We start from the raw sequence: 24,198 nt of genomic DNA, 5'->3' as shown, positions 1-24,198 counted from the left end.
TATCGGATCACGACCTCGAGAGAGTGGTGAGTAGACTTTTAAAGTCTCAGGCATTGGCACAAATTCTCCATAGCCCATCTCAACAGACGGTAGCTATATCACACCCACTCAAAATTCCTCCTTCGACTCTCTTACAGAGCTCGGAGCTCCTCGGAACCGTACCGTTGTGACCTCGGAGCCGATACAACCCCTTCGGCTCCGGCGTCCTCGGCCGATTTCCTCCTTGAGACCTTCATTGGAGGGATCCGGGCGTCTCTCTCTCGGCTCCGGGCGAGTGGCATCGGACCCTTGTCCGACCCGTTCTCCCTCTCGAGCTTGGTGTGAGCTCGGCCCCGACATCTGCTTCGGAGCCTTCCCTATCGGTGAGACCTGGGGTTCCTATCTCTTCGGAGCGGGAGCCTTCTGGTCTCTCTGATGGGGGAGCCTTCGAGGTGATGAGGAGTGTACTAGCCCCTGGGCTTGGTCAACGGACTGTTCCATCAGCTCCTCCCACTACAGTGCCTGCAGACGTCTCTTCTCACTCTCTTGCTCCCGGACCCAGAGATCCAACGCCTCAGGTTTCCCCATTGGGAATATCTTCCTCTTCCGAGGCTTCTCCTGATCTGTCAGGAGAACCCCCTCGTAAGAGGACATGCAAGAGGAAACATGTAGACTCCCCTGAGTCTACCACATCAGATACTGACTTGGATGAGTCGGAGGGGTCCCCAAGGTCTTCCTCTGAGGATGTCTCATTTTCAGACATCCTTGAAATCCTTAAACAGAGGGGAACTGGCCTCTCCCTTAATCCCTCCGAGGACGAGTCAGTATACCTAGAGGCGTGGATCTCGACCCTCCACCTCCTGGGTGTCTCCGCCTTCGACCCTCTCATGGAAGTAGTGGCTCGAAGGCGTGGATGGCTCGGATTCGTGGAACCTATCCCTAGGAGACCTTCGAAATTTATTACAGCTCCTCAGGATAGGCAGTACTTAACGAAAGGTGTCCCAGTTGATGCCATGGTGGTGGCTGCTGCCACCAAGAAGGAATTAGCTGATCCTTCAGTACCTGTTCATCCTCCTAATAAGGATTCTAGGACTATGGACAGGTACGGTAAGCGGATTTTTCTTCAGCGACTTTTGCAATGAGATCGCTGAACTATCTATGCCACTTCACCCCAAAGAGATGTTCTTAAGGAATTGGGGGAAGTTTTACAGGATCCGTCAGCTGCTGGGTCTCAGGACAAGATTACCTCACAGCTAGGAATCCTTAACTCTATTGCCAACTCCTCCATGCGACTCATCTCTTATGCAGCCGATGGAGCGAGTAGAGCCGCAGGCACAGGAGTGGCTTTAAGGCGTCAGTCCTGGGTGCGGCTTTGTAATTTTGCAGACCCCTTCAAGGCGTCTTTCACAAACTCCCCTTTTGATGGCTCGACATTGTTCGGTCCTCAAGTGAAAGACACTTTGACTAGATGCGAACAAGATGGCAAGACTCTTTCTGCCGTAGGAGTCCGTTTCTCCCCCTTCTAGACCTTACCCCAAAGGACAGAAGGGAGGGAAAATGAGTTCCAAATCTCAAGGAGTCACGCCTGACGAGTCAGTTTACCCCAGAGGCAGAGGGGGTAATAATAGACGCTGTCCTAGAGGCAGAGGGGTCCGCAGAATCAGGGTAGCAGAGAGCCTCTTTCTGACAAACCCTTTCAGCATCCCTGAGATGTTGCCCGATTGTCCGCCGGAGGCAGTCGGGGAAGATTATCGCTGTACCCAATAGCCTGGCTTTCCCTTTCTCAAGACAAATGGGTACAGTCAATTATATCCGAGGGTTACAAGATCCCTTTATTCAAACCCCAATTCAACAAAAGGGAACCCTTCCAGATGTTCCACCGGTCTAAGGGAACTAGCAGTACTAGAAATATCAAAACTGCTAGTAAAAGAGCCATCCAGCCAGTCCCGCAGACCAATTAGGATCCGAATTTACTCAAGGTTCTTTTAGTTCCAAAAGACAGGGGACTGGAGGCCAATATTAGATCTGAGCAAACTCAACAAGTTTGTCAAGAAATCAAAATTCCGGATGGTCACGCTACAGTCCATTCTACCCTTTCTGGTCAAGGACAATTGGATGTGCTCTATAGATCTTCAGGATGCGTACTATCACATAAAAATTCACAGGCGCTCCAGAAGATTTCTCCGCTTTCGGCTGGGGACCAGTCACTTCCAATTCAGGGCCCTGCCCTTTGGACTCACTACAGCCCCCAGAGTGTTTACCAAATGCATGGCAGTGGTTACGGCTCATCTGAGACGTCAAGGATTCCAGGTGTTTCCATATCTAGACGACTGGCTCCTCACTGCCACCACCAGGCATCAGCTTCTCCAAGCCAGAAATCACACCATTCACACCTGCAGAGGGTTAGGAATTTCTATAAACGTCGAAAAATCTGTCTTGTCGCCTTGTCAATATATTACCTTTATAGGCAAATTTGGACACGGTGCAGCTTTCGGCAAGGTTGACAGAGGACAGGATCCTGGACATTCAAAAGCACGTACAAGAGATCGTATTCAGCAAAAAAATTCAGGCCAGGTTTGCTCTAAAAGTGCTGGGTCTTATGGCTGCCGCCATAACACTTCTTCCTCTAGCCCGCTTTTACATGCGGCTACTTCAATGGATGTTATTCACTCAATGGTCCTTTCAACAACTTCCCATGCGTCACCGGATCATAGTGACCCCAATTTGCAAGAAACATCTGACTTGGTGGATATCGTCCCCTCAGATCCATCAAGGCAGACCGTTTGTTCCTCTTGCCCCAGTTGCCACGGTTACATCGGACTCCTCCCTGATCGGGTGGGGGGGGCATTATCAGGGCAGAATGGTCCATGGCACTTGGCAACCTTACGAGTACCATCTGCACATAAATGTTCTGGAGATGAGAGCAGTGCTTTTAACGTTGCAAGCCCTCAACGACTCTCTTCCTCAGGGAACAATTGCAGTTCAAACGGACAATATGTCAGTAGTATGGTACATAAACAAACAGGGCGGAACCAAGTCCTATCCACTATGTCGAGAGGCTCTCAGACTTTGGCAATGGGCGATCTCCTCTCATCGGTTTCTGATAGCAACGCACATCCCCGGGAAATCCAACATCATAGCGGACAGATTGAGCAGAGCTATCCTCATGCCTCACGAGTGGTCTCTCAAACAGTCAGTGACGGAAGAGATTTTTCAGAACTGGGAAATTCCTTGCTGCGACCTTTTTGCTACACCCCAAAACAGCAAATGCCCAGACTTCTCTCTCTTCCCCCTCCCAGACCATCCCCCCAGAGACGCTCTAACCCAAGATTGGCCCCGGGGACTTCTTTATGCTTTTCCTCCCTTTCCGCTGATACCTCAGCTAATTCAGAAAGCAACCGCCTTGAGAGCCAAATTGATTCTCATTGCCCCTTATTGGCCTCTACAGATATGGTTTCCGTTCCTACATCGTTACCTATTGGTACAGCCATGGCATCTGGACCCGGTTCCAGATCTTCTGACCCACCAGTTGGGTCACCTGCACCAATCCATACCCTCTCTCAACCTCACTGCTTGGTTGCTCCACTTCCATCCTTAGCCAGGCTCCCTATGATTTCTAATCCCGTACGGGATATCATAGTAGCTTCCCTAAAATCTTCCACCAGAAAGATCTACACTAGTAAATGGCGACGTTTCTCTTTCTGGGCAGAAGCTAGGAACATAGATCCCTATACTGCTCCAATTCATTCGATATTGGACTTCCTAGCTGGCATTTTTCATTCAGGATCTTCTTCTTCCACAGTGAAAGTTCAACTGGCAGCTATTTCAAATTTTCACATAGGCTTTTTGGCCCACAATATCATGTCACATAAACTTTGCAAGGCATTCCTTCGAGGTATCTTTTTATTGAAACCTCCAATCAGAGACCCCCCACCACAGTGGGATCTAAATTTAGTTCTAACATCTTTGATTCTTCCCCCGTTCGAACCTGCAGCTGCCTGTTCCTTGAAATTGCTTTCTTGGAAGACACTGTTTCTAGTTGCCATTACATCTGCCAGAAGAGTATCTGAGCTTCATGCTCTCTGTGTTCGTCCTCCCTATCTGATTTTTCACAAAGATAGGGTATCTCTAAGAACTAATCCATCTTTCTTACCGAAAGTGGCATCTCAGACTAACTTAAACCAGTCCATTGATCTTCCAGTATTTTTCCCAAATTACTCTGATAGAGCTGAACAAAAGCTACATTATCTCGATGTTCACCGCCAGCTCAGATATTATCTGGATAAGACAAAAATTTCTAGAAAGTCTGATCAACTTTTTCTATCCTATGCAGAGAACAGGAAAGGCCTTCCAGTTTCTAAGGTTACTTTATCTAGGTGGCTGTCTTCATTGATCACTTATATTTGTCAGCTCAGGGGCAAAGAATTGGTTTCTATCCCAAAAGCCCATTCTACCAGAGCTCTAGCTACATCTACAGCTTTTCAAGCTAGACTTCCAATAGACACTATTTGTGCAGCAGCCACATGGGCCTCGCCTCATACCTTTGTCTCACATTACAAACTAGATTTGGTCTCCAGAGACAGAGCAAATTTTGGTTCCACCGTTCTCAAGAGTCTGTTCCAATGAGCCGCCCAGGAAAGAGGTGCTAGGGACGCAGTCCCATCCAGCAGAATGAAGGCGAGATTGACAACTTAACATTTAGAAGTTATGTACCTACCATAACGTTCCATGTTAGTTGTCTTCTCGCCTTCTTTCTTTCCCTCCCTCCTTCCCCCTAGCCTGGGCAGACCGAGAAGATTATTAATCCTCTATTAAGAGGTTTTTACCCTTCCATCTACTTGACTCCAAGTTTGCATGTTAGGTAGATATTTTCTACAGTTTTATGATGTCATTCAGTTTTTATTTCTTCCTCCTATGTTGGAAGGAAATTCTGCTATTTTCTTTAGCTACCAAACGAGATCTGAGTAATCTCCGCCTTGCATCATGGGATATAGGGTTGCCTCGAGCTGGCAAAAATAAGCTCTCGAGCTTAGCAAGTGCCGAGTCGGAGCCGAAGATCGGCTCCGAACCCATCCAGCAAGAAAGAAGGCGAGAGAAGACAACTAACATGGAACGTTATGGTAGGTACATAACTTCTAATTCTATCTCAGTGTTGGTTTAGCTTGCTGCTTCTCTTTGCTTATCCAATCATAGTGTTTTTATATGTATATAAATGGTTGTCTTACATTTTAATGGTATCTGATAAAGTTAACACTTGTTTAACGAAAGCGCTCACGTTTTATTTGTTTTTCTTGTGGATTTTTATTGTTAAATACACCTTTGGTTTATCATCACCCGAGTGATTTTTGCCTGTGAAACTCTGCCTGCCAGCATTTTTATTTATTTAGTTTGTTTTGCTGTTACTGTTTTTTTTCAGCTAGAAGAGTGTCTGAGCTACAAGCACTTATGGCTGTGGAACCATTCATCATTTTTTCATGCTGACAAGGTCTCCCTCAGGGCTAACCCAACTTTCATGCCTAAAGTGGTATCCAGTGTGGCTCTCATTCATTTGCCCACCTTTTTCCCTTGTTTGTCTTTTCGGCTTTTCCCGCTAATGATTGGCAGTAGATTTTTATGGTGCCGAGTTGCTAGCCCGACGCCTAACCTTCAGCAAAGGAACACCCATTCACGCATGTCTTTCGGAGGCCACGTGACCGCTGGGCGGACATGCAGACTCCACACAGAAGGCACTCCCCGCACACTAGCTGAGAATCAAACGGGAGAACCTCTTGCTGTGAGGGAACAACGCAACCGCTGTACCACCGCAGCTTTGCCCACCTTTTTCCCCAAACCTCAAAATAAGGGGGAAAGGATCCTGCACTCTTTAGATGTGCACAGACAGCTCAGTTTCTACCCTGGATAGGTTCATAGGTAGATACTAGGTACTAGGCTATCTGTCCAAGGGCCTAAGTGAGCCTAGCCAACAAGGTTCCCTGGCTTACGCCACTCAAGAAAGTTAATTTCCTGTGCCCCTGTCAAGCAGAGCCACAGAAGTGATCCCCGTGGTGTAGTTCCTATTTCCTATCCACTCAAGATTTTTCTTGAAGAGTGCTAATGAGGAACTTTGCTTGATATGGATGGATAGCTTGTTCCAGAGTATAGGAAATCTCTGGGATATGAATCTTTCCCTCCAGCATGTCCTGTTTATTGTGGTGATAAGGTTTAGGTCCCTAGAGTGTGTTGCTCGGAGGGATTGGGATTTCTTTAGGTGTAGCATGTCCAGCAGCTCTGAGTTTAACATAGCTTTATATGTTAAAAACTGACTTGGAAAAGGCAAACACAGCTAAGCCTCCACAGCTGAAATGCACAGTCCAGTAGTTGATGCAAAAACCCACTTTATTCATAAGTAACACACAGTAAGCACTTTCGTTTAAGGCTATGTTAAACTTAGTCAGACAATTAAAATATTTACATCACATACTTTTATACAGCCACCATTTGTTTCATTGGACCTATAGTTTGATTGGCATATGTACATACTAATCTGTTGTCATAACTACGACAATAAATATATTAAATAATACGCTGGAAAGCTATAAAATATTATAAATGCATATATTTTATATCATGGATTATTTAAATATCATAATATACTTATAAATATTGAAATGAATGTTGATTAATGTAAAAAACATATGGGTATAAAAAAGTATGTGTGTATATATATATATATATCTATATCTATATCTATATATATATATATATATATATAGATATATATATATATATATATAGATATATATATATATATAGATATATCTATATAAAATTAAAATATATAAATGTAATAAAATTCATAAAAAAAAAAATATATATATATATATATATATATATGGGTCTACCTGACAACGTCGACAAGCCACAACATCGACAACCAGTTTACCGACACCACATAACCGACAGTCCACAAGGTCGACAAGCCACAACATCGACAACCATTTTACCGACAGCACATCAAAACAAATCCCCTGTCCAAAAAGCACACACACAACACAAGCACACCAAAATCCTTACAATCCCACACTAAACCTCACATACACAACTATCTACAACCTTAACCCAAAAAATACTACTACCGCACACTTACCTAACCCGCGTCCTAACCCTAACTCACTTAACCCGCCCCTAACCCTACAGACCGTCAATATCCGCACACTTACTCAGACTTAACGTCACTACCGCATACTTACACAGCCTTTTCCCATGTCGGTGTTCTCAGCGTCGGTGTTTTCATCCGTCGGTCTTCTCATTTGTCGATCTTCTGGCGTCGGTGTTCTCGTTGTCGGCGTTCTGAGCTGTCGACGTTCTCAGGTAGACCCATATATATATATATATATACATATATGATCAGCTGATTTTCTTTCTTTCTAAAACTTTTAGTTTTAGAACTGGAGCTATAGAACTACGTTCATTAATTCCAGCCAAGTTATCTGCCTCTACTTTTATTTGCCATTTTAGTTCCTTAAGCTCCAATTGCACGCCCCATGATTTCTTATCATTCATTTTTACATGATCAGTAGCCATAAAAGAAAATTGGTGATCATTATATTCACAAATGTGCTTTGCTAAGGCATTATTTTGTTTGTTGTTCTTAATAGCATATTCATGTTCATATATTCTTTGAGACAAACATCTCTCCATCTTTCCAGTATAGAAAGTTGGACATGAACTGCACATTACTAAATAAACCACTGCTTTCGAATTGCAATAGCTTTATATGTTAGGCAGAGATCTCCTCGGAGTAGGCGATATGATGCTACAGAGTAAAGCTGGAGTTTTTTGAGACGGTCAGTGTAAGGCATCTGTTTGAGGCCAGTAATCTTCTTTGTGAGGTACTTATTTGGCCTTTCCAACTGCTGCAGATGTCTTGTGAGGTACATTCCAAAAGGGGTGTTGTACTCTATAATGGGTCTAATGAGTGCCGAGTAGAGGAGAACAATGACCTCTTTATTTCCTGGATGAGAACCCTTTTGTGATGAGGTGTGCCACTTAGAAGGATTTCCTGACTACTGTGGCAATGTGATTATCAAAGGAGAGACCACTGTCCACCTGGGTCCCAAGGTCTCATCACACATTTGGCTTTAAGTAGACTGCCATTTATGTGGTAGTTCATGAGTACAGAGTTTTCACCAAAGGGGATGACCATGCACTTTTTGGTATTGCGCTTGAGGCCATGCCTCTGTCTCAATGAGACCCTTCTGTAGGATGTCCACATCATTTGGGGACTCGACTATGGCTCCAAGTTTGCAGTCATCTGCGAACGTAGTTAGCCAGAGGCCTTCTGTGTTAGCCTGTACTTCAAAGAAGTAGATACCAAACAGGAGAGGTCCCAGGACTGAACCCTGTGGTACTCCACTTGTCACTTGTTTGAAGTCATATTTGGAATCTGCAACTTTTACAGTGTGGGTTCTGTCAGTGAACCAGTTGGTAACCCATCTTGTGACGTACGGATTTATACCTAGTTTAGTGAGTTTAGCTATAATTCCAGAATGGGGGATGGTGTTGAAAGCCTTGATGAGGTCAAGATAGGCTGGGTGAGAACCGCCTTACCCTCGTCTACGGCTTTGGTGACTGCCTCAAAGAAGTCGATCAGGTACAGAAGGCATGATCTGCCTTTCACAAACCCGAACTGGGTGGAGTCCAGAGTTTGGAGGTTACCAATGTCTTTTTTTACGAGTCCCATGATACTTTCCATGGCCTTGCAGACCAGGCTCGTCAGGCTAATAGGGTGATAGTTCCCCAGATCATTGGTGGTTCCCCCTTTATGGAGTGGGATAATTTGCTGTGTGTGCCATTCAGTGGGCATAAAGCCTGACGTGAGACTATGATTGAACATGGTGCTTATGTAGGGAGCCAGTTTGTTCTGAGGTTCGTGTAAAACGCAGCCTGGGATGTTGTCTGGTCCTATGGATGCTGTGTTTCTGGTTTTAGAGTGCGCAGCTTTTACCTGCTTAGATGTGAATGCAGGGACTCTGCATTCTTCCTGTATAGATATGGGCCCTTTGGGGGGGGGGGTAAAGTTAGCACTGAACCTATCTGCCAGAATGTTGGCAATATCAGTTGGTTCTGTGATTTTCGTGCCGTTGTGCTGTAACTCTGAGCATATCTGATTGTTGCCATTGAGATTCTTGACATAGCTGTAGAATGCTTAATGTCTGCCCTTAGATTCAGTGGCGATTTTGTTTTCGTAGCTAGCTTTGGAGGATCTTTATAAGGGATCTCAGCTTCTTACTGTGGCTGATCAGGGAGCTCCTCCACTCCTGGGATTTTACTCTCTTTTGCAACAGTTTCTTCCTTCTTTTGTAGAGTTTGTTTATGGCAGGGGACCACCAGATTGGATTCCTTTTTTTGGAGGATAGTGTCTTGGTTCTGTTTGGGATAGTACGATCCATGGACTCGTGTAAGTGCTTATAGAGTGCATTTGTGTAGGATTGTGTATCATTTGGGTTGTGTTGGGGGGTGGAGGTTGCTTGTGTTTCTGCTTTGGAGGTCTCTGTTGCTTGAGTAGATTATTAATGAGAGCCTCTGTGAATGTTTTCATGTTTCTATGTGGATTTTGGCGGTGTAGGTTTAGTGGGACTATGTGATGAGTGTGGTGTGGTACATGTGTTTACCTTCTCCTCTTGACTGTCAAGTTCAGTCTTGGTTGGAGAGAGCTTTACCTCCAGTTTGGCTAGATAAGTGCATCTCTCACAGGTTGTGGTGTTGGGTGGTAGGAGGGGAGAGTTATTTGTGTAAATGAGTCAATTGCTACATTGCTTCAAGATGCCCAGATTCATCAGATAGACAGGAGAGAACACTGGGAGCTGACCCTTGGATATGCCTGAATAAAAAACTACTTTCCTCTAGACAAGAGTGGAAAGTGAGTATAAGCCCTTTAGGAAGTCTGACCAGTTACTTGTCAGCTTTGCACCAGGGGCAGAGGGCAAGGCGATATCAACAAACCATTTCCAAATGAATAGCACACTGTATCCATTTCTGTTACACTGTGGGAAACCACCCCCACAGGGGGGTCAGAACACATTCCACTAGGGCAACTTCAACCTCTGCAACCTTTCTCAGAAGGGCCCCTACCAGGGACATCCTGGAAGCTTCAACATGATGTTCCGTTCATACCTTCACCAAGCATTACCACCTGCCTATCTTTTCCGAATCCAGGGCAGGCTTTGCAACAGCAGGCCTGCAGGGCATACTAGCCAGCCCCAATTCTTCTTGACTGCCTCCATCCGTTCTTCAGCTTTGGAATCAACCAAACTGTGATGACTGAAACAGTGAAACACTAAGAACATAGTACAGTTGTGTACACTTATCATAAATGTAGATGTTCGAGTGTATTCACTGTTGCAGTCCTGGTTTCCCACCCTCCAGCCCCCTTGTCTCTCTTCCTCACTCTTTACAGGGCTATTGGTATTTACTTTCTACTGGCGGTGTTATTCCACCATAACCTAGCTCCCTATTTGGGGCCTCCTGACATTTGTGGCAAGGAAAACTGATGTAACGGTAAACTGTTGCCTGTTTTTATACCACTGACAACCTGACGTCAGTCCTGGAGTGACAGCAACCGATGCAGAAATACTAAGCCTCTGGTATTTGGGCCGACTGAGGGCTACCCCTTGCAGGATAACCCAAGTGTGATGACTGCAACAGTGAATACACTCTAACATCTACATTTATGGTAAGTGTACACAAATGTACTTTGCTGTTTGTCTTCTTCAGGAGAGTGGCACTTTTTTTGGCTCAACCAAGGAGCAGACTACTGGTCCCATGGAAGGTCCTTCTTCCAGTCACAAAAAAAAAAAAATAAGCAAACATGACTTTGCCACCACAGGAGGCTAGCAGTTTGCCTCAGTCACAGGTGGGTAACTCTGCTGTGGCCCTTTGTTGTACCTCAGACCACTCATCTTTTACCCAAGATCACACTGGTGTAGCAGCTATAGCCACTGTGGACCACGGCTTAGCCACATACTCTGCGGCTGTAGTGGTCTCCTTGGTGGGCAAGGGAAGAGCCACTCTTGTTAGTCTTGAAAGAGAGAACATTGAAGGTTTCCCTATTGTGTCAGAATGCTGTGCCCATCCTTTGATAGGAGTAGTTTGTTATTGAGCCTTTGGGATTCCTCTCTTCCCGAAGAGCTTCAAGACTGAAGCCGAACAGGAAGATGCAGGGATGGATACATTTTTTTTTCCTCACATTTCTTCTTCAGACTCAGAGAAGAGCTCAGTTTCTGATACTCCCTGTGGGGGTTTCTCTTTCTATGAAATTATGCTAAAATGTGTCAGTGTTTTCAGTGGGAAAACACTGAGGCTTCTCAGTCTCTCAGAAATAAGTTTAAGTTGTTACAGCTGGATTTTCCAGAACCTACACCCATTCATCCTGTTCTGCGTGCTCTAAAAGATGTGTATATTATTCCCTTCAGTTTTCCTGATGGTCAGCTGGTTCCCCTAAAAAGGCAAGTAGGATGTATAGAACCCTCAGCCTTTTAAATTTGTATACACTATTCCCAAGCAGCTATAGCTTTAGTTGATCCCATTGCTGCTAAGAACATACTTAATTTCAATCCTACTCTTTCTGATAAGGATTGGAAAATTATTGAATAGTTATGGAGAAAAGTGTATACTTCTGCAACTTTGATTTTCAGAATTTTGAATTGTCAGGCTCATAGTTTGTTTGGACAAATTGTGAACGTATGAGGAATATTTTATCTGCAGTTTCTTCTTGTGAGGAAAAAGCTGCTTTAATTTAATTTCTTCTATTGCACAAGTCACTACTCCTTTGTTTTTACGGTGCGTGTACATCTCTGATGCTTCTTCCAGGTCTGTGACCACTGGTACTGTTTTGAGAGGGTTTGCATGGCTGCATTCTCAGAATTTCCCAGGTAATATTAAAAATGAGATTTTAATTTCTCCCTTGAATAGAGATTTGCTGTTTGGCCCCACTGCTGCAAAGGTGATCAAAAGTGTGATTGAAAGGGGCAAGCTTATCCATGTAATCTCTTAAGAGTTTGCATCCCTCCTTTTCAAAATTTTCCAAGGGATTTTATCTCCTCCTCCAATTTTGGCAAAAAATAAATAAATAAATAAATAAACAAACAAGACACAGGTAAACGGATGTTTAAGAAGGAAATGCTAATGGGGGTTTCAAAAACAAGTCTCACCCCCCCCCCCCCAAAGCCAAGGACAGCCCAGCAAGTCTGAATTCCTGTTCGAGGCCTTGTGAACTACTACTGTCCTGGCCCCTTATTTCTTCCAGAAAGTCTGAATCTCCATTTTTCTGGTTGGCGATAGATAGTTTCAGACAAATGGGTTTTGAAGATCATTTCTCAAGGTTACAGATGGCAATGGTAGGAAATTCCTCCTTTCCAGGGGTGGGGTGTTCCTCCTGTCTTTTATCACATGGTATCCCAGGGAGTGATGGAGCAAGTCCCCCCTTTACAGGTTGGGAAGGTTTTTATTCATTGATGTTCCTAGTGCCAAAGGGAGACCAGTTCTGGATCTTTCTTTCCTAAACACGTTTGTGATAGTGCCCAACTTTGTAATGTCATTTCACAGCTTGTTACCTCCTCTTCCTTTTTCAAGCTTTATGGCAACACCAGACTACTCATAATCACATCCTTATTCATCCAGACTTCAGAGGATTCAATTCTTAAGATTTTGTGTGTCTGGATCCCATTATCAGTTGCCTGCATTACCCTTTGAACAATCCACTGCACCAAGAGTGTTCATAAAGTTTCTAACTGCAGTTATAGCTCATTGCAGGCGACATGGTATCCACATTTTTCCATATTTAGATGGCATGCTTATTTTTGTAGAGTTTTTTTTTTCAAAGTGATAGAGTCCCTGTCTCTTTGGCGAGGGATCTCTTCACAAGCTGAGATTCCAAGACGGCATTCAAAAGTCTTTCTTGACTCCTTCACACAGAATTGTGTTCCTGAAATGTCAACTAGACCAATCTATTTCTAAGGTTTTCCACTCAGACTTCTGTCACTGTAAGGGTATACTTCAGGATTTTGGGTCTCATGGCATCTATGATTCTCATGATACCCCTGGCAAGATTCCACATGAGGATACAGTGGTATCGGAAATCTCTTTAGTCAGAGCATCAGCACCCTTTGTCTTTTCAAATCCTAGTGCTTGGATTTGTCAGAAGAGAAATCCTTTGGTGAAAATTCGGATACTCCCTTCTCCTTCTCTGTCCAAAGCAGTCAGCTGCAACAGATGCTTCAGATTTTACTTGCGGAGCAGTTTTAGGAGGGATAAAGTGCAAGACATCGAGGACATATGAAAACACACAAATATCAAGAAGATGCTTGCTCTGATCAACTCTCTGAACCATTGCTGGTCTCTGGGACCTCTACAAGTGGTTGCAGACAGTACTACAGTCATGGTACATCAACAAGCAAGGGGTATCCAAGTTGTGCCCCCTTTGCAGACTAGCCATGTTTGCTTGGGATATAGTTTCACAGCACAGTCTCATTCTATAGGCATCCTACATTCTGTCAGAAAAAAATGTTGTGGAGACGAGCCAAGCAAGACCAGGGCAGACACTCATGACTGGAAACTAGATCAGAGGGTCTTACAAGATTGGCCCATCTGTTGAGAGTTCCTCAGGTAGATCTTTGCCTCCTGTCTGAACAATCAGCTAGCAAGATTTTGTTAAAAGAACATAGGTTCATAGGTAGGTACTAGGCTATTGGCCCTAGGGCCTATATAAGCCTAGCCAAAAAGCTATCCTGGCTTTCGCCACCCAAGAAAATTATTTTCCTGTGCCCCTGTCAAGCAGAGCCACAGAAGTGATCCCAGGGGTGAATTTCCTATTTCCCATCCAATCATCAACATTTTTCTTGACGACTGCTAATGAGGAGCTCTGTTTGACATAGGTAGTCTGTTCCAGAGTATGGGAAGTCTCTGGGACAGGAATCTATCCCTCCAGCATGTTCTGTTTATTGTGGTGACAAGATTTAGGTCCCTGCAGCATGTAGCTCGGAGGGACTGGTATTTCTTTAAGTGGAGCATGTCCAACAGCTCTGGGTTTGACATAGCTTTGTATGTTAGACAGAGATCGCCCCTGAGTAGGCGATATGTGATGGAGTGAAGCTGGATGCAAGAAGGCATGGAAGTCGGATGCCTTTTCTTTTTCTCGGAGAGGAATTTTCCTGTATGCTTTTCCACTCATTCTAGCAATATCCAGGGTACTTATGAAGATTCTGAAGGAATGCCCCAGGATCATTGTAGTGACTCCTTTCTGGCAACGGTGGTAATCTGTTCTTTTGGAAATGGCCAGGGACAATTACCACAAAGTTCCACACAGACTAGTAATACTTACACAAGAACAGGGGTGTTTGATACACCCCAACATCAGTCCACTTCTGTTGACTGACTGGATGATGAGTCTGAATTCCTTTTAGGCACTGGTTTACTGAGGACATGCAACAGGTACTAGAGGAGGCAAGAAAACCTGCTACTAGAAAATCCAGTATTGGCAAATGGAAAAGGTTTTCTAGTTATTGCTAACATCATAACCAGCACCCATTCAGGGTTAGTTCTGTCGTTCTACAGTATTTGTGTTGAGTTACTATCCTGTGGCCTTTTTTATTCCTGTGTTGAGGTTTATTTGTCAGTGTTTTCAACATGTCTGCCCATGGATCCTTCGTCTTTCAATGCAGTGTCATATCAACATATTTCAGAAATGGGTTTTGCATAACAGGCTGCCAAGAAAACTGGTGGGCTTCTCCTTTGGTTCTTAATTTTGTGTTATTGAAGCTAACATTTGCTACATTTAAACCAGCTAATCTGCTGACATGAGGTTCTTAACATGGAAAACTTATAATGATTGCTCTGACCTCTGGAAGAAGGGTTTCTGATATGCTTGCTGCTATGGTGAGTCAACCCTTTCTCATTTTCCATAGGACAGGATTTCTTTGAGAACTAATCCTTCTTTTATGGCAGTAGTGGTTTCCAAGTTTACTTTAAGCCATGCTATCCATCTCTTCCTTTTCTTTCCTGAACCTAAAAATGAGGGAGAAAAGGTACTCCATACCTTGGATGTCCACAGGCAACTCTGGCACTATCTTGACAGAACTACATTTTTCAGATTTTAGGATCAGTTAATTTCTTATGAAGGTTAGAAAAAGGAACAACCTCAACCTTTGTCAAAACAGACTATTTCCATATGTTTGTCTAAGGTTATTACCATTTGTTGTACACACCATAACAATGCTATTCCAAACAGAGTCAAGGCCCACTCTACCAAGGCCTTGGCTTCATCTTTGGCTTTTTAGAAAGGGTTGGATTCGAGAAGTAGAAGCTGCTACTTGCTTCTCTGTACATACTTTTTCAAAGCACTGTAAGCTTGATTTCTTCTCTCTCTGTCCAGATCAAGCTTTAAGACTATTCTGCAGGGGTTTCTGGACTTTTCTCCTTGTACCTCCCAAATTTAGTTAGCTAAATAGGTAGATTACATTAGCTAAGGCTACTAATGTAATCAATATAATGAACATGGTACAAGTGTTCAGTATGCTGAACATAGTACAGTTGTGTAAGTAACACTTACCGTAGCAGTAGATGTTTGAATGATCACTGCTGCAGTAGTCACTCCCTCCACCCCCTTGTTTTTTTGGTGTTTTTTTTTTAATGCCAGCATGCGGACATTTGTTTTTTTGGTGTTCCTAGCATTATCCTTTTAGGGCTGAACCTCCCTCTGTCTGCTGGCAGGAAACCTCTGAATGGCTTTGCATCGGGTCTATATTACATGATCGAACGTTTAGTTACTCAAATAACTAAACATAGATTACTAAGTGTCAAAGACCCAAATCCGCGAACGTCCGTTTCCACACAGGGAAACAATGCCGTTGTCCCACCTTAAAAAAAAAAAAACGCAAATCTAGTGGGAGGGGGTTGTGCAACCACACACCGCTAACTAAATATACCAACTCAGAGATCACGCCACATTGCAGAAAGGGCCAAATCCACGTAGCCAAATGAATAGTTTCCCTGTGTGGAAACTGCTCTTCGCAGTTTTGGGTCTTTGACATTTAGTGATCAAGCTTTAGGTATTCAACTGTCTAAAGCTTCGATCATGTAATATAGACCCCTTTGCATCAATTTTTTTTTCTTTTAGTTAGCTCAGCTTAAGCTGCCTGACAGTTTGGGCACATGGAAGATGCCCTTGATCTTTGGAAGCTGACCGGCTGTTATATCCTTGGCAGTACATAACCCATATTATAACTAAGGCTACTGCAGCAGTGATCATTCAAACATCTACTGTTATGGTAAGTTTTACTTACACAGCTGTACTTTCTCATTATAGTCTTTTGAAATAATGGTTTATATGACTTGAATATACCTGCTTAGTAACTGTCTTTTTTTCCTCCTTTTTTAGAATATTAAAAGTACTCGCAAAAGGTATGTTGCAATCTTTGATAAATAAAACCTTAATGTATTTCTGTCAGTATGTTTGTTCACACCTCTCATTTACATTGTTTTAAGCACTGGAATCTGACTTAAACCTCATATTTACCCTTGATCCTTTCCTGTTTAATGTTAACTGTTAGTGTTAGAATTGTTTTAGTTTGTATAGTATAAATAACTGGATGATGCTATATAGCTGTGCACTGCTCAGGAAAGTAGCTTCTCCCAGAAAAAAAAATCCCAAGTCAGCATTTGAATTTTTGTATTAGAACGGTCTACTTAATTTTGTAACATATCTAACAAATTTTATTATCTAACTTTGGATGTTTACTCATGGAGTAATTGATGGATTTACTCTGCTGTTAACTTCAGCTTGCACAGTTTATAATTTTCTGTAGTCCACATACACTGAAGAGGAAGCTGGTGTACTTGGCTCTTCATCTTAGTACTCATTAAAGGAGTTGTCCTAGTTTGATAGTAAAAATGCATACTTTTTCCTGTGGGCACCTCTCGTCATAATATCTGTGATTGGGCTATGAAACATTGCAGCAGGTGCTAGTTGTTTCCAGTCAGGAAAGATGATTAAACCCTCCGTCATTGCAAGGAAGGTTGATTCTACAGGGCACAAGTTGGCAGGCCCTTTGACCAGAAAAGGTATGAAATTTGGAGGCTATATATCGGTCAAAACCTCTCTGCTTTTCTTGCTAGTGGTAGACTGTCCTTGAATAGTAAGTGAACGATCTTGAAGCCTTGTCATCAGCTGATGACCAGAGGAGCATGGGAGGTGCATCAGTGGCTACCTGTTTTAGAGTTTGTATGTGGCTCTTGGCATGAAGTCATCCACATTTGGGACTCTAAGCTGACCATTTCCCTCCAGTTCATGTAGTCCTTCAAGAGTCATAATAAAAGTTTGGTTGTTGAACTGTAAATGTATCTCCTTTGTGCGTGGCAATTGAACTGTATATGTGAGTGCTTCCTCTGGCTTGTCTTTCACCCCTGTGATTCAGGCAGATCTCCCAAGATTGGGTTGGGAAGATCTCCGTGGACCCCCCAACACACAAACGCACCATTTTGATCCACAGAAACAGGCCTTGTGTTTGCACCTGTGCATACTTATCTGTTGAAACTTGTCATCAAAGAGAAGAACGGGTACTTCTAAGATGGTTACACAATGATCAGCAGGTTGATTAGATTTCCCCCATGTTAAAATTGAAACTCGGGGAAAAAAGCCAGTATAATTTATCAATATGGGTAAAATTTACTAACATGCTAGTAATTGCAAAGCCAGGATGCCAGCAAAGAAGAAATTTGGAGACAAGAACATAAAGCAAAAAAATAGTGAAGTTAGAAGAGAGAATGCACAGAGAAAACGTGAGATTTTCTGCTATACCAGAAAAACTGGAAGATACAGGCTGCATTCATTTTATGAAAATACAGATAAGCAACTGGACTTGTTCAACAGCAAGATTTGCTAATTGAGAGTGAACATATCTGACCATGAGAAAGCTGCCAAGCCCTGTATTAGTAAAAGTGCAGTCATACCAGGAGAAAGAGTTGCTGCTGCCAAAATTGTGGCTGGAGGCAAAAAGTATTAAAAACTGGGGACAGCAAAGTGTTTGTGGAAAATGATTACTCACTGTATACCAAGCTTAAGAGAAGCAAGTTTATCCAAACAATCACTGAATTCAAGAGGCAGATGTGAGATGTAAGCTTCTTGTATTCAGCTTTCTTCAGAATATTTTTCCCCTGGAGGATCAAATTCATTTTTGGAAACTGAGCAGGCTCTGGAAGAAATAAGTTTAGCCATAAAGGGTGAGCCAGCAAGTAGAAAGAAACTCTGCTTCTCATTTTTCTGACAATAACAAAGCCCCTAGGGAGACTTTGTAAGTGAAACCTTTTCCATTTTCCAAAGGAAAGAGAAAAACAATGTAGGAGCTAACTAGAAGAATCAGTAGTACATTGGTCTTGAACCAGAGACTGGTGTTTAGAGACAGATAGGATCAGGAGGAAGACCAGCAACATTGTAAAAGTAATGAATAAGTGGAAGATGCGTCAGTCCCATTAGGTGCAAAAATAGACATGTTAAATGTGGCTTTACAAGAAGTGTGTGAGAGAATAGAATTTTGCTGCCTGCGTTAAGCTGTTGAGTGAACTGTAAAGTAATTACCTGTCTTTGTCATAAATGTTTAGAAGAACTCTAAAGAGGCTGAGGAAGTTTTTGTATTGGCTAATATTTGTATGAACACGCAATGATGTAAATTGCATGCTGTAATTTAAAGCAGTTTTGTATCTTGTGCAGTCAGGGGCATTTTAAATGTGAGATGGGAGTCACCATTGACTGCTGTATATGTTAAAGATATTAAAGCAAGGAAGTACTTTTTTCTTAGTTATTGTAGGAAAGCTCAGTACTGTAACAAGGGAAGAAAAGCTAGATAGAAACAATTTAAATTTAATGTAATTTGTGAGCTGGGGTTGCTTTGGGGATATTGAAGTGTATTGAACCGTATGTCAAATAAGTAATAATTTCCCGTATTTTGTATAGGTGGATACCTAGATTTAATGTCCTTTGCATTGAGATATAAATGACTTTTTTAAGCAACTAGGCTTGATAAAATGATGAAAGGAATGGCAAATGGTACTACTCTTGTATTTGCAAAGTAATTAGCTATTGCTCTTTCCCCATTGGCAAAGGCTTTTCACTGAAACACCAGAAGCATGTTTGTGTTTCACTTTTGCAGTCATCACATTTGCGTTATCTGCTTGCAGTAGCCCTCAGTCGGCCTGATTATCAAAGTCTTGGGTCCTGCGTCGGTTGCTGTCTCATCTTCCATGACATCAGGTAGTTAGGGGTATAAAGCATGCAGCCAACGTCATTACATCAGTCTTTCTTAACGTGCGGTGCCCGAAGCAGAAGCAGTTCGCAAGTGCCGGACGGCCAACTCCTGAAATTTTCATTTTCGAGTTTCAGAACCGAAGTCTTCAACTAAAGCCAAGTACCCCATTGGGGAAACATTTTCTTGCTCTAAATCGTTGTCAGTAAAAGTCAGTAATTGTATTTCTTGTGGAAAGCAAATACCTCATAAAGATTTTCATTCGTACTGTATTCCTTGCCTAGGCCCTGACCACGACGTACCTCACTGTCAATTTTGTGACTTATTTAAACAACGAACTATTCGTCGTCTGTATATTTACGCTTCTAAATATTTTGGTACTCAGTTCAATTATCCAGATATGTCTTCAGTAAGCCACCCGACTACCGACATTCCGAAAAAACGCAAAGATAAGAGACATGTGGTACTCAGTGAGGCGCTTTCGCAGCCCCTGATACCCGCTACTTCAGATTCGCAGGCCTCTACTGAGACCCATTCAGAGTCTGATATGCTGCGAGATGCTTCAACTGTGGAACCTGCGTATGTCTCTACCTTGGATGGGTCCAGAGCCGCTGTGCAGGCACCGGCTTCTAAGGGTGTATTCAGGCCTACTGACTTGCATATTAAACAGACGCCGTCTTCTTCTTCAAGGCTAAAACTCAATCCATGCCTAGAAATCCAGTGCCCAGACCTCATGGTCAGGCCTCTGTCTAAAAAACAAATGATAAGAATGTCTGAAGACCTTGTTACTTTAATCAGGGGAAGCCAACCTTCCCCCTCTAAGAGACCTAGGACTGAATTTGCTTATGATACTTCTGATCAGGATTCTGAAATTTCTGTTTCCTCTGACCAGGATTTACCTTCATTTACCTGTGAGGATTCTGATGCAGAAGACTCTATTCCCTCTGCTTCCCCTCCACAGGATTTCTCTTGTGGTGAAACCTTACATACTCTTAGGGAGCATTTCCGCTGGGCAAGCCAGGATTACTCTGATTCTAAAAAGAGGCTTAGGGATTTCTTACTCCTTCCCCAACACAGGCCTTTAGCTATCCCCCCTGTACTGGGCATTGTTGATGATGCCTTTTCGGAATCTAGCTTGGCCCCTGACTCTCTACCTCCTGCTCCCAGAAAACCTGATAGATATTACAGGGTTCCTGACTCTTTTTAAAAATCCTCCTGCGGATCCTGAGACCATTTCACAGGGACCCAAGGGGATTAAGGCTACTACTGCCAAAAATCCTACCCCCTCTAATAGAGATTCCAGGGAGATGGATAGATGGAGTAAGAAGGTATACACTTCTGCAACCTTGGCCATTAGAGTCTTAAACTGCCAGTTTCATATGTTAAAGTATCAGCAGCATATTATTGGATTGCTTAAACAGAAAATGATGTTGATTTCCTGACTGTGCTGAAAATAAGGATTTACAGGATTTAATGCATTCTGCCGAACAAGTTGGAAAACATACTTTGCAATGTGGTTTTGATTCACTTCAGGCATCTTGCACGGCTGCTGTCACTGGGTCTGTACTTAGAAGGCATGCTTGGCTTAAGGAGCAATCTTTGCCAGATCATTTTAAAGCTAAATTGCTGGATGCTCCCTTAAATCGGGACCGCCTGTTTGGCAACAAAGCAGAAGTAGTACTTAAAAAGATGGAGGAAAAAGCTAAATCTATGCAAAATGATTTCCTACAAGTACAGCCTCCAAGATTTAATATGCATTGGCTCTCTAAGAATTGGTCCTTTTCTGCCTCTTCCAGGCCTTCTCAGTCCAAACCCAGAACCAGCAGAACACCCAGGCTTCAGTCCCAAGGTATGCACAGGACTAAGCAGTGGGGGGCACCCACTTCCAAATCAGAGAGTAGTAAGACTCTTCCCCCTATGGTAAACTGTCTCAATGACTTAACTTTAAAACTTTCAAGCCCTTCTGAACTGACTGCTCCTTTAGGGGGAAAGATTGCTCTGCAGACAAAAAACTTGGAACTCGTTACCCAGGACAAATGGGTTTTAAATATAGTTTCCCAAAGGATACGGATTTCACTTCCACATGTTACCAACCCCAAACAGTTGTCCAGATCTACCCCCAAATCAGTGGGCAGAGGCTCAAAAGCAAGTACTCTCTCTTAAGCATAAGGGCTGTTCAGACTATACCAGAAGAGGAATAGGGACAAGGTTTCTACTCCAGACTTTTCCTGGTACCCAGAAAAGGCAACTCATGACGTTTTATCCTGGACCTTTGTATCCTAAACACCTTTTTGGTGATCCCAAAATTCAAGATGCTACCTCTTCTCCAGTTGCTTCCTATGCTAGGCAAGGATGAGACAGTCAAAGAAACAATCGTAAAAAACCTTTCCAAAGCAAACTTCAAACTACTTGCGTCAGAAGTGGAAACTTCTCTATTCCCTTGCAGAAGGATAATGATATCCAGGATGCAGAATCCTACACCAAGGCACTTTATATACATCTTCAGGATTGCATGGACCGTGCTATCCCAAATAAAACCAAGACTCCATCCTCAAGCAAGAAGAAACCAGTCTGGTGGACCTCGGCCATAAGCAAACTATACAATAAAAGGAGGAGACTTGTACAAAAAAAGGCCAAATCTCAAGTAGAAAAGTCATCCCTGATCAGCATTAGTAAGAAATTGAGGGCCCTCATCAAGTCAACTAAAGCCAATTTCGAAAAGAAAGTTGCCAAGGATGCCAAGGATAACCATAAGGCCTTCTATGGTTACGTCAAAAACCTAAATGGCAATGCTCAGGTCTTTTCTGAGCTAGTACAAAATGGAACAAAATACACTGACCCCACTGACATTGCCATCATCTTAGCTGACAGGTTCAATGCAAATCCCCCCCCCTTCATCTATAGGGCCTATTACTATTCCAGAGGATTGTGTAACTCCAATTATTACTGATACGTTGGTTAATAAGGCTGTATCTAAAGCTAAAAACACTGCCTCCATGGGACCAGATGGTGTCCCGGGCTGTGTCATACGCGAGATCCAAAATGAATTAACCCCGCATCTGAATACCCTGTTCAATCTCAGCCTCTCGACAGGATATGTGCCCATAGAATGGCGCACAGCAACGGTGGTTGCACTGCACAAGGGTGGGCCCACAACTAACCCTGGGAACTACCGACCAATAAGCCTGACCAGTCTGATCTGTAAGGCAATGGAGCGAATCATTATGGAAGTCATAAATGGAGAGATTGGGAACCTCCAAACACTTGACCCCACACAGTTCGGCTTCGTCAAGGGCAGATCATGCCTCCTGAACCTGGTGGACTTCTTTGAGACAGTTACTCAAGCTATAGGTAAGGGAAAGGAGATGCACACGGCTTACCTTGACCTTGCTAAAGCATTTGACACCATTCCCCATTCGGGTATTATTGATAAACTCACCAGCCTGGGCATAAACCCTTGCGTCACAAGATGGATCGCAAACTGGCTCTCAGACAGATCCCACAAAGTAAAAGTAGCGGGATCTATGTCCATATCCAGACCAGTAACGAGCGGTGTGCCTCAGGGCTCTGTCCTGGGGCCCCTCCTGTTTGGCATATACTTCTCAGAAGTACAGGCAAGCACTGAAGGGCTGTGGCTGACCAAGTTTGCAGATGACTGCAAACTGAGTGTTATAATAGAGTCTCCAGCCGACATGGATATCCTCCAGAAGGGCTTTAATGAGACTGATGCATGGTGTCAAAGCCATGGTCTCAAGCTAAATGCTAAAAATGTGTAGTAATCCCACCTGTGAACTTACCACATAGGAGGTAACCCCCTGAAATCTGAAGAAGTAATAAGGGATCTAGGGACCCAAGTAGATAGTCAGCTTTCCTTTGATAACCATGTTGCCAAGGTGGTTAGAAAATCCTTCTATGTGACCCATATGATCACGAAAGGGTTTGCATCAAGATCTAAGGATGTAGTGGTGCCCCTCTACTCTTCCCTCATTAGACCCATTATTGAGTACAATGCACCAATTGGAATGTACCTGGCCAGACATCTCCAGCAGCTGGAGAGACCACAGAGATACCTCACTAAGAGGATTACTGGCCTCAAACAGTTGCCCTGTGCACCACGATTGAAAAAACTAAGGCTTTTCTCAGTTGCATACCGCCTTCTCGGAGGAGATCTCTGTCTAACATACAGAGCCATGATCAACCTAGAACTGTTGAACATGCTCCACCTTAGCAAAATCAAATCTACTCGAGCTACACGCTCTAGGGATATAAACCTCAGCACAACAATGAATAGAACATGCTGGAGGGATAGATTCCCTTTGCAAAGACTTCTCTTGCTGTGGAACAAGGTTCCGATCTACATAAGACAGAGCCCCTCACTATCACTCTTCAAGATCACTCTTCAAGAGGAACCTTGACGAGTGGATGGGTAACAGAAAGTTCACACCAGGGATCATACCAACAGCTCTACTAGATGGGGGCTAAGGGTACTAACTGCTAGATCAAGGGCCTAGGGAACTAACCAAAGGGGCGATGAATACCGCACAACATGGCTGGGCTAATATATGCCTTCGGGCAGATAGCCCAGTACCTATCTATGATCCTAAGGATGTCTGGTTGGCAACACTGGATTTAAAGGAAGCCTACCTGCACATCCCAATCAGGGAATCTTGTAGAAGATACCTACACTTCAAAGTAGGCTACATGCACTATCAGTTGTCTGCACTGCCCTTTGGATTATCTACTGTGCCCAGGGTATTCACAAAGTGCCTAGCTCCAGTCATTGCATTTTGCAGACAAGTAAATATTCAAATATACCCAAACCTGGACGATTGTCTAATTCAGGCAGAAAGCCAGAACATACTTTTGAATCATCTGACATTTGTACAAAAGGTGCTAACTTGTCTGGGGTATACCATAAACGAAAATAAAAAACATCTTGTACCCT

At 43.3% G+C, this 24,198-nt stretch overlaps 1 protein-coding gene across 5 annotated transcripts in view; it reads left to right on the top strand.

Moving 5' to 3' along the window:
* The window catches only part of LOC122793658 (zinc-binding protein A33-like), a 990,434-nt gene that overhangs the window by 723,118 nt on the left and 243,118 nt on the right, over window positions 1–24,198 (top strand). For all 5 annotated transcript variants that reach the window (XM_044061879.1, XM_044061880.1, XM_044061882.1 and 2 more), the window contains one exon: window positions 16,394–16,416. In XM_044061879.1, the coding sequence (XP_043917814.1) occupies window positions 16,394–16,416 (23 nt within the window). The remainder of the gene's footprint in view (window positions 1–16,393; window positions 16,417–24,198) is intronic.

This window comes from Protopterus annectens, chromosome 2.part0 (genome assembly GCF_019279795.1).
Source record: "Protopterus annectens isolate FY-2018-M chromosome 2.part0, PAN1.0, whole genome shotgun sequence".
NCBI lineage: Eukaryota > Metazoa > Chordata > Ceratodontiformes > Protopteridae > Protopterus > Protopterus annectens.
This window is presented reverse-complemented; position numbering and strand designations above follow the sequence as displayed.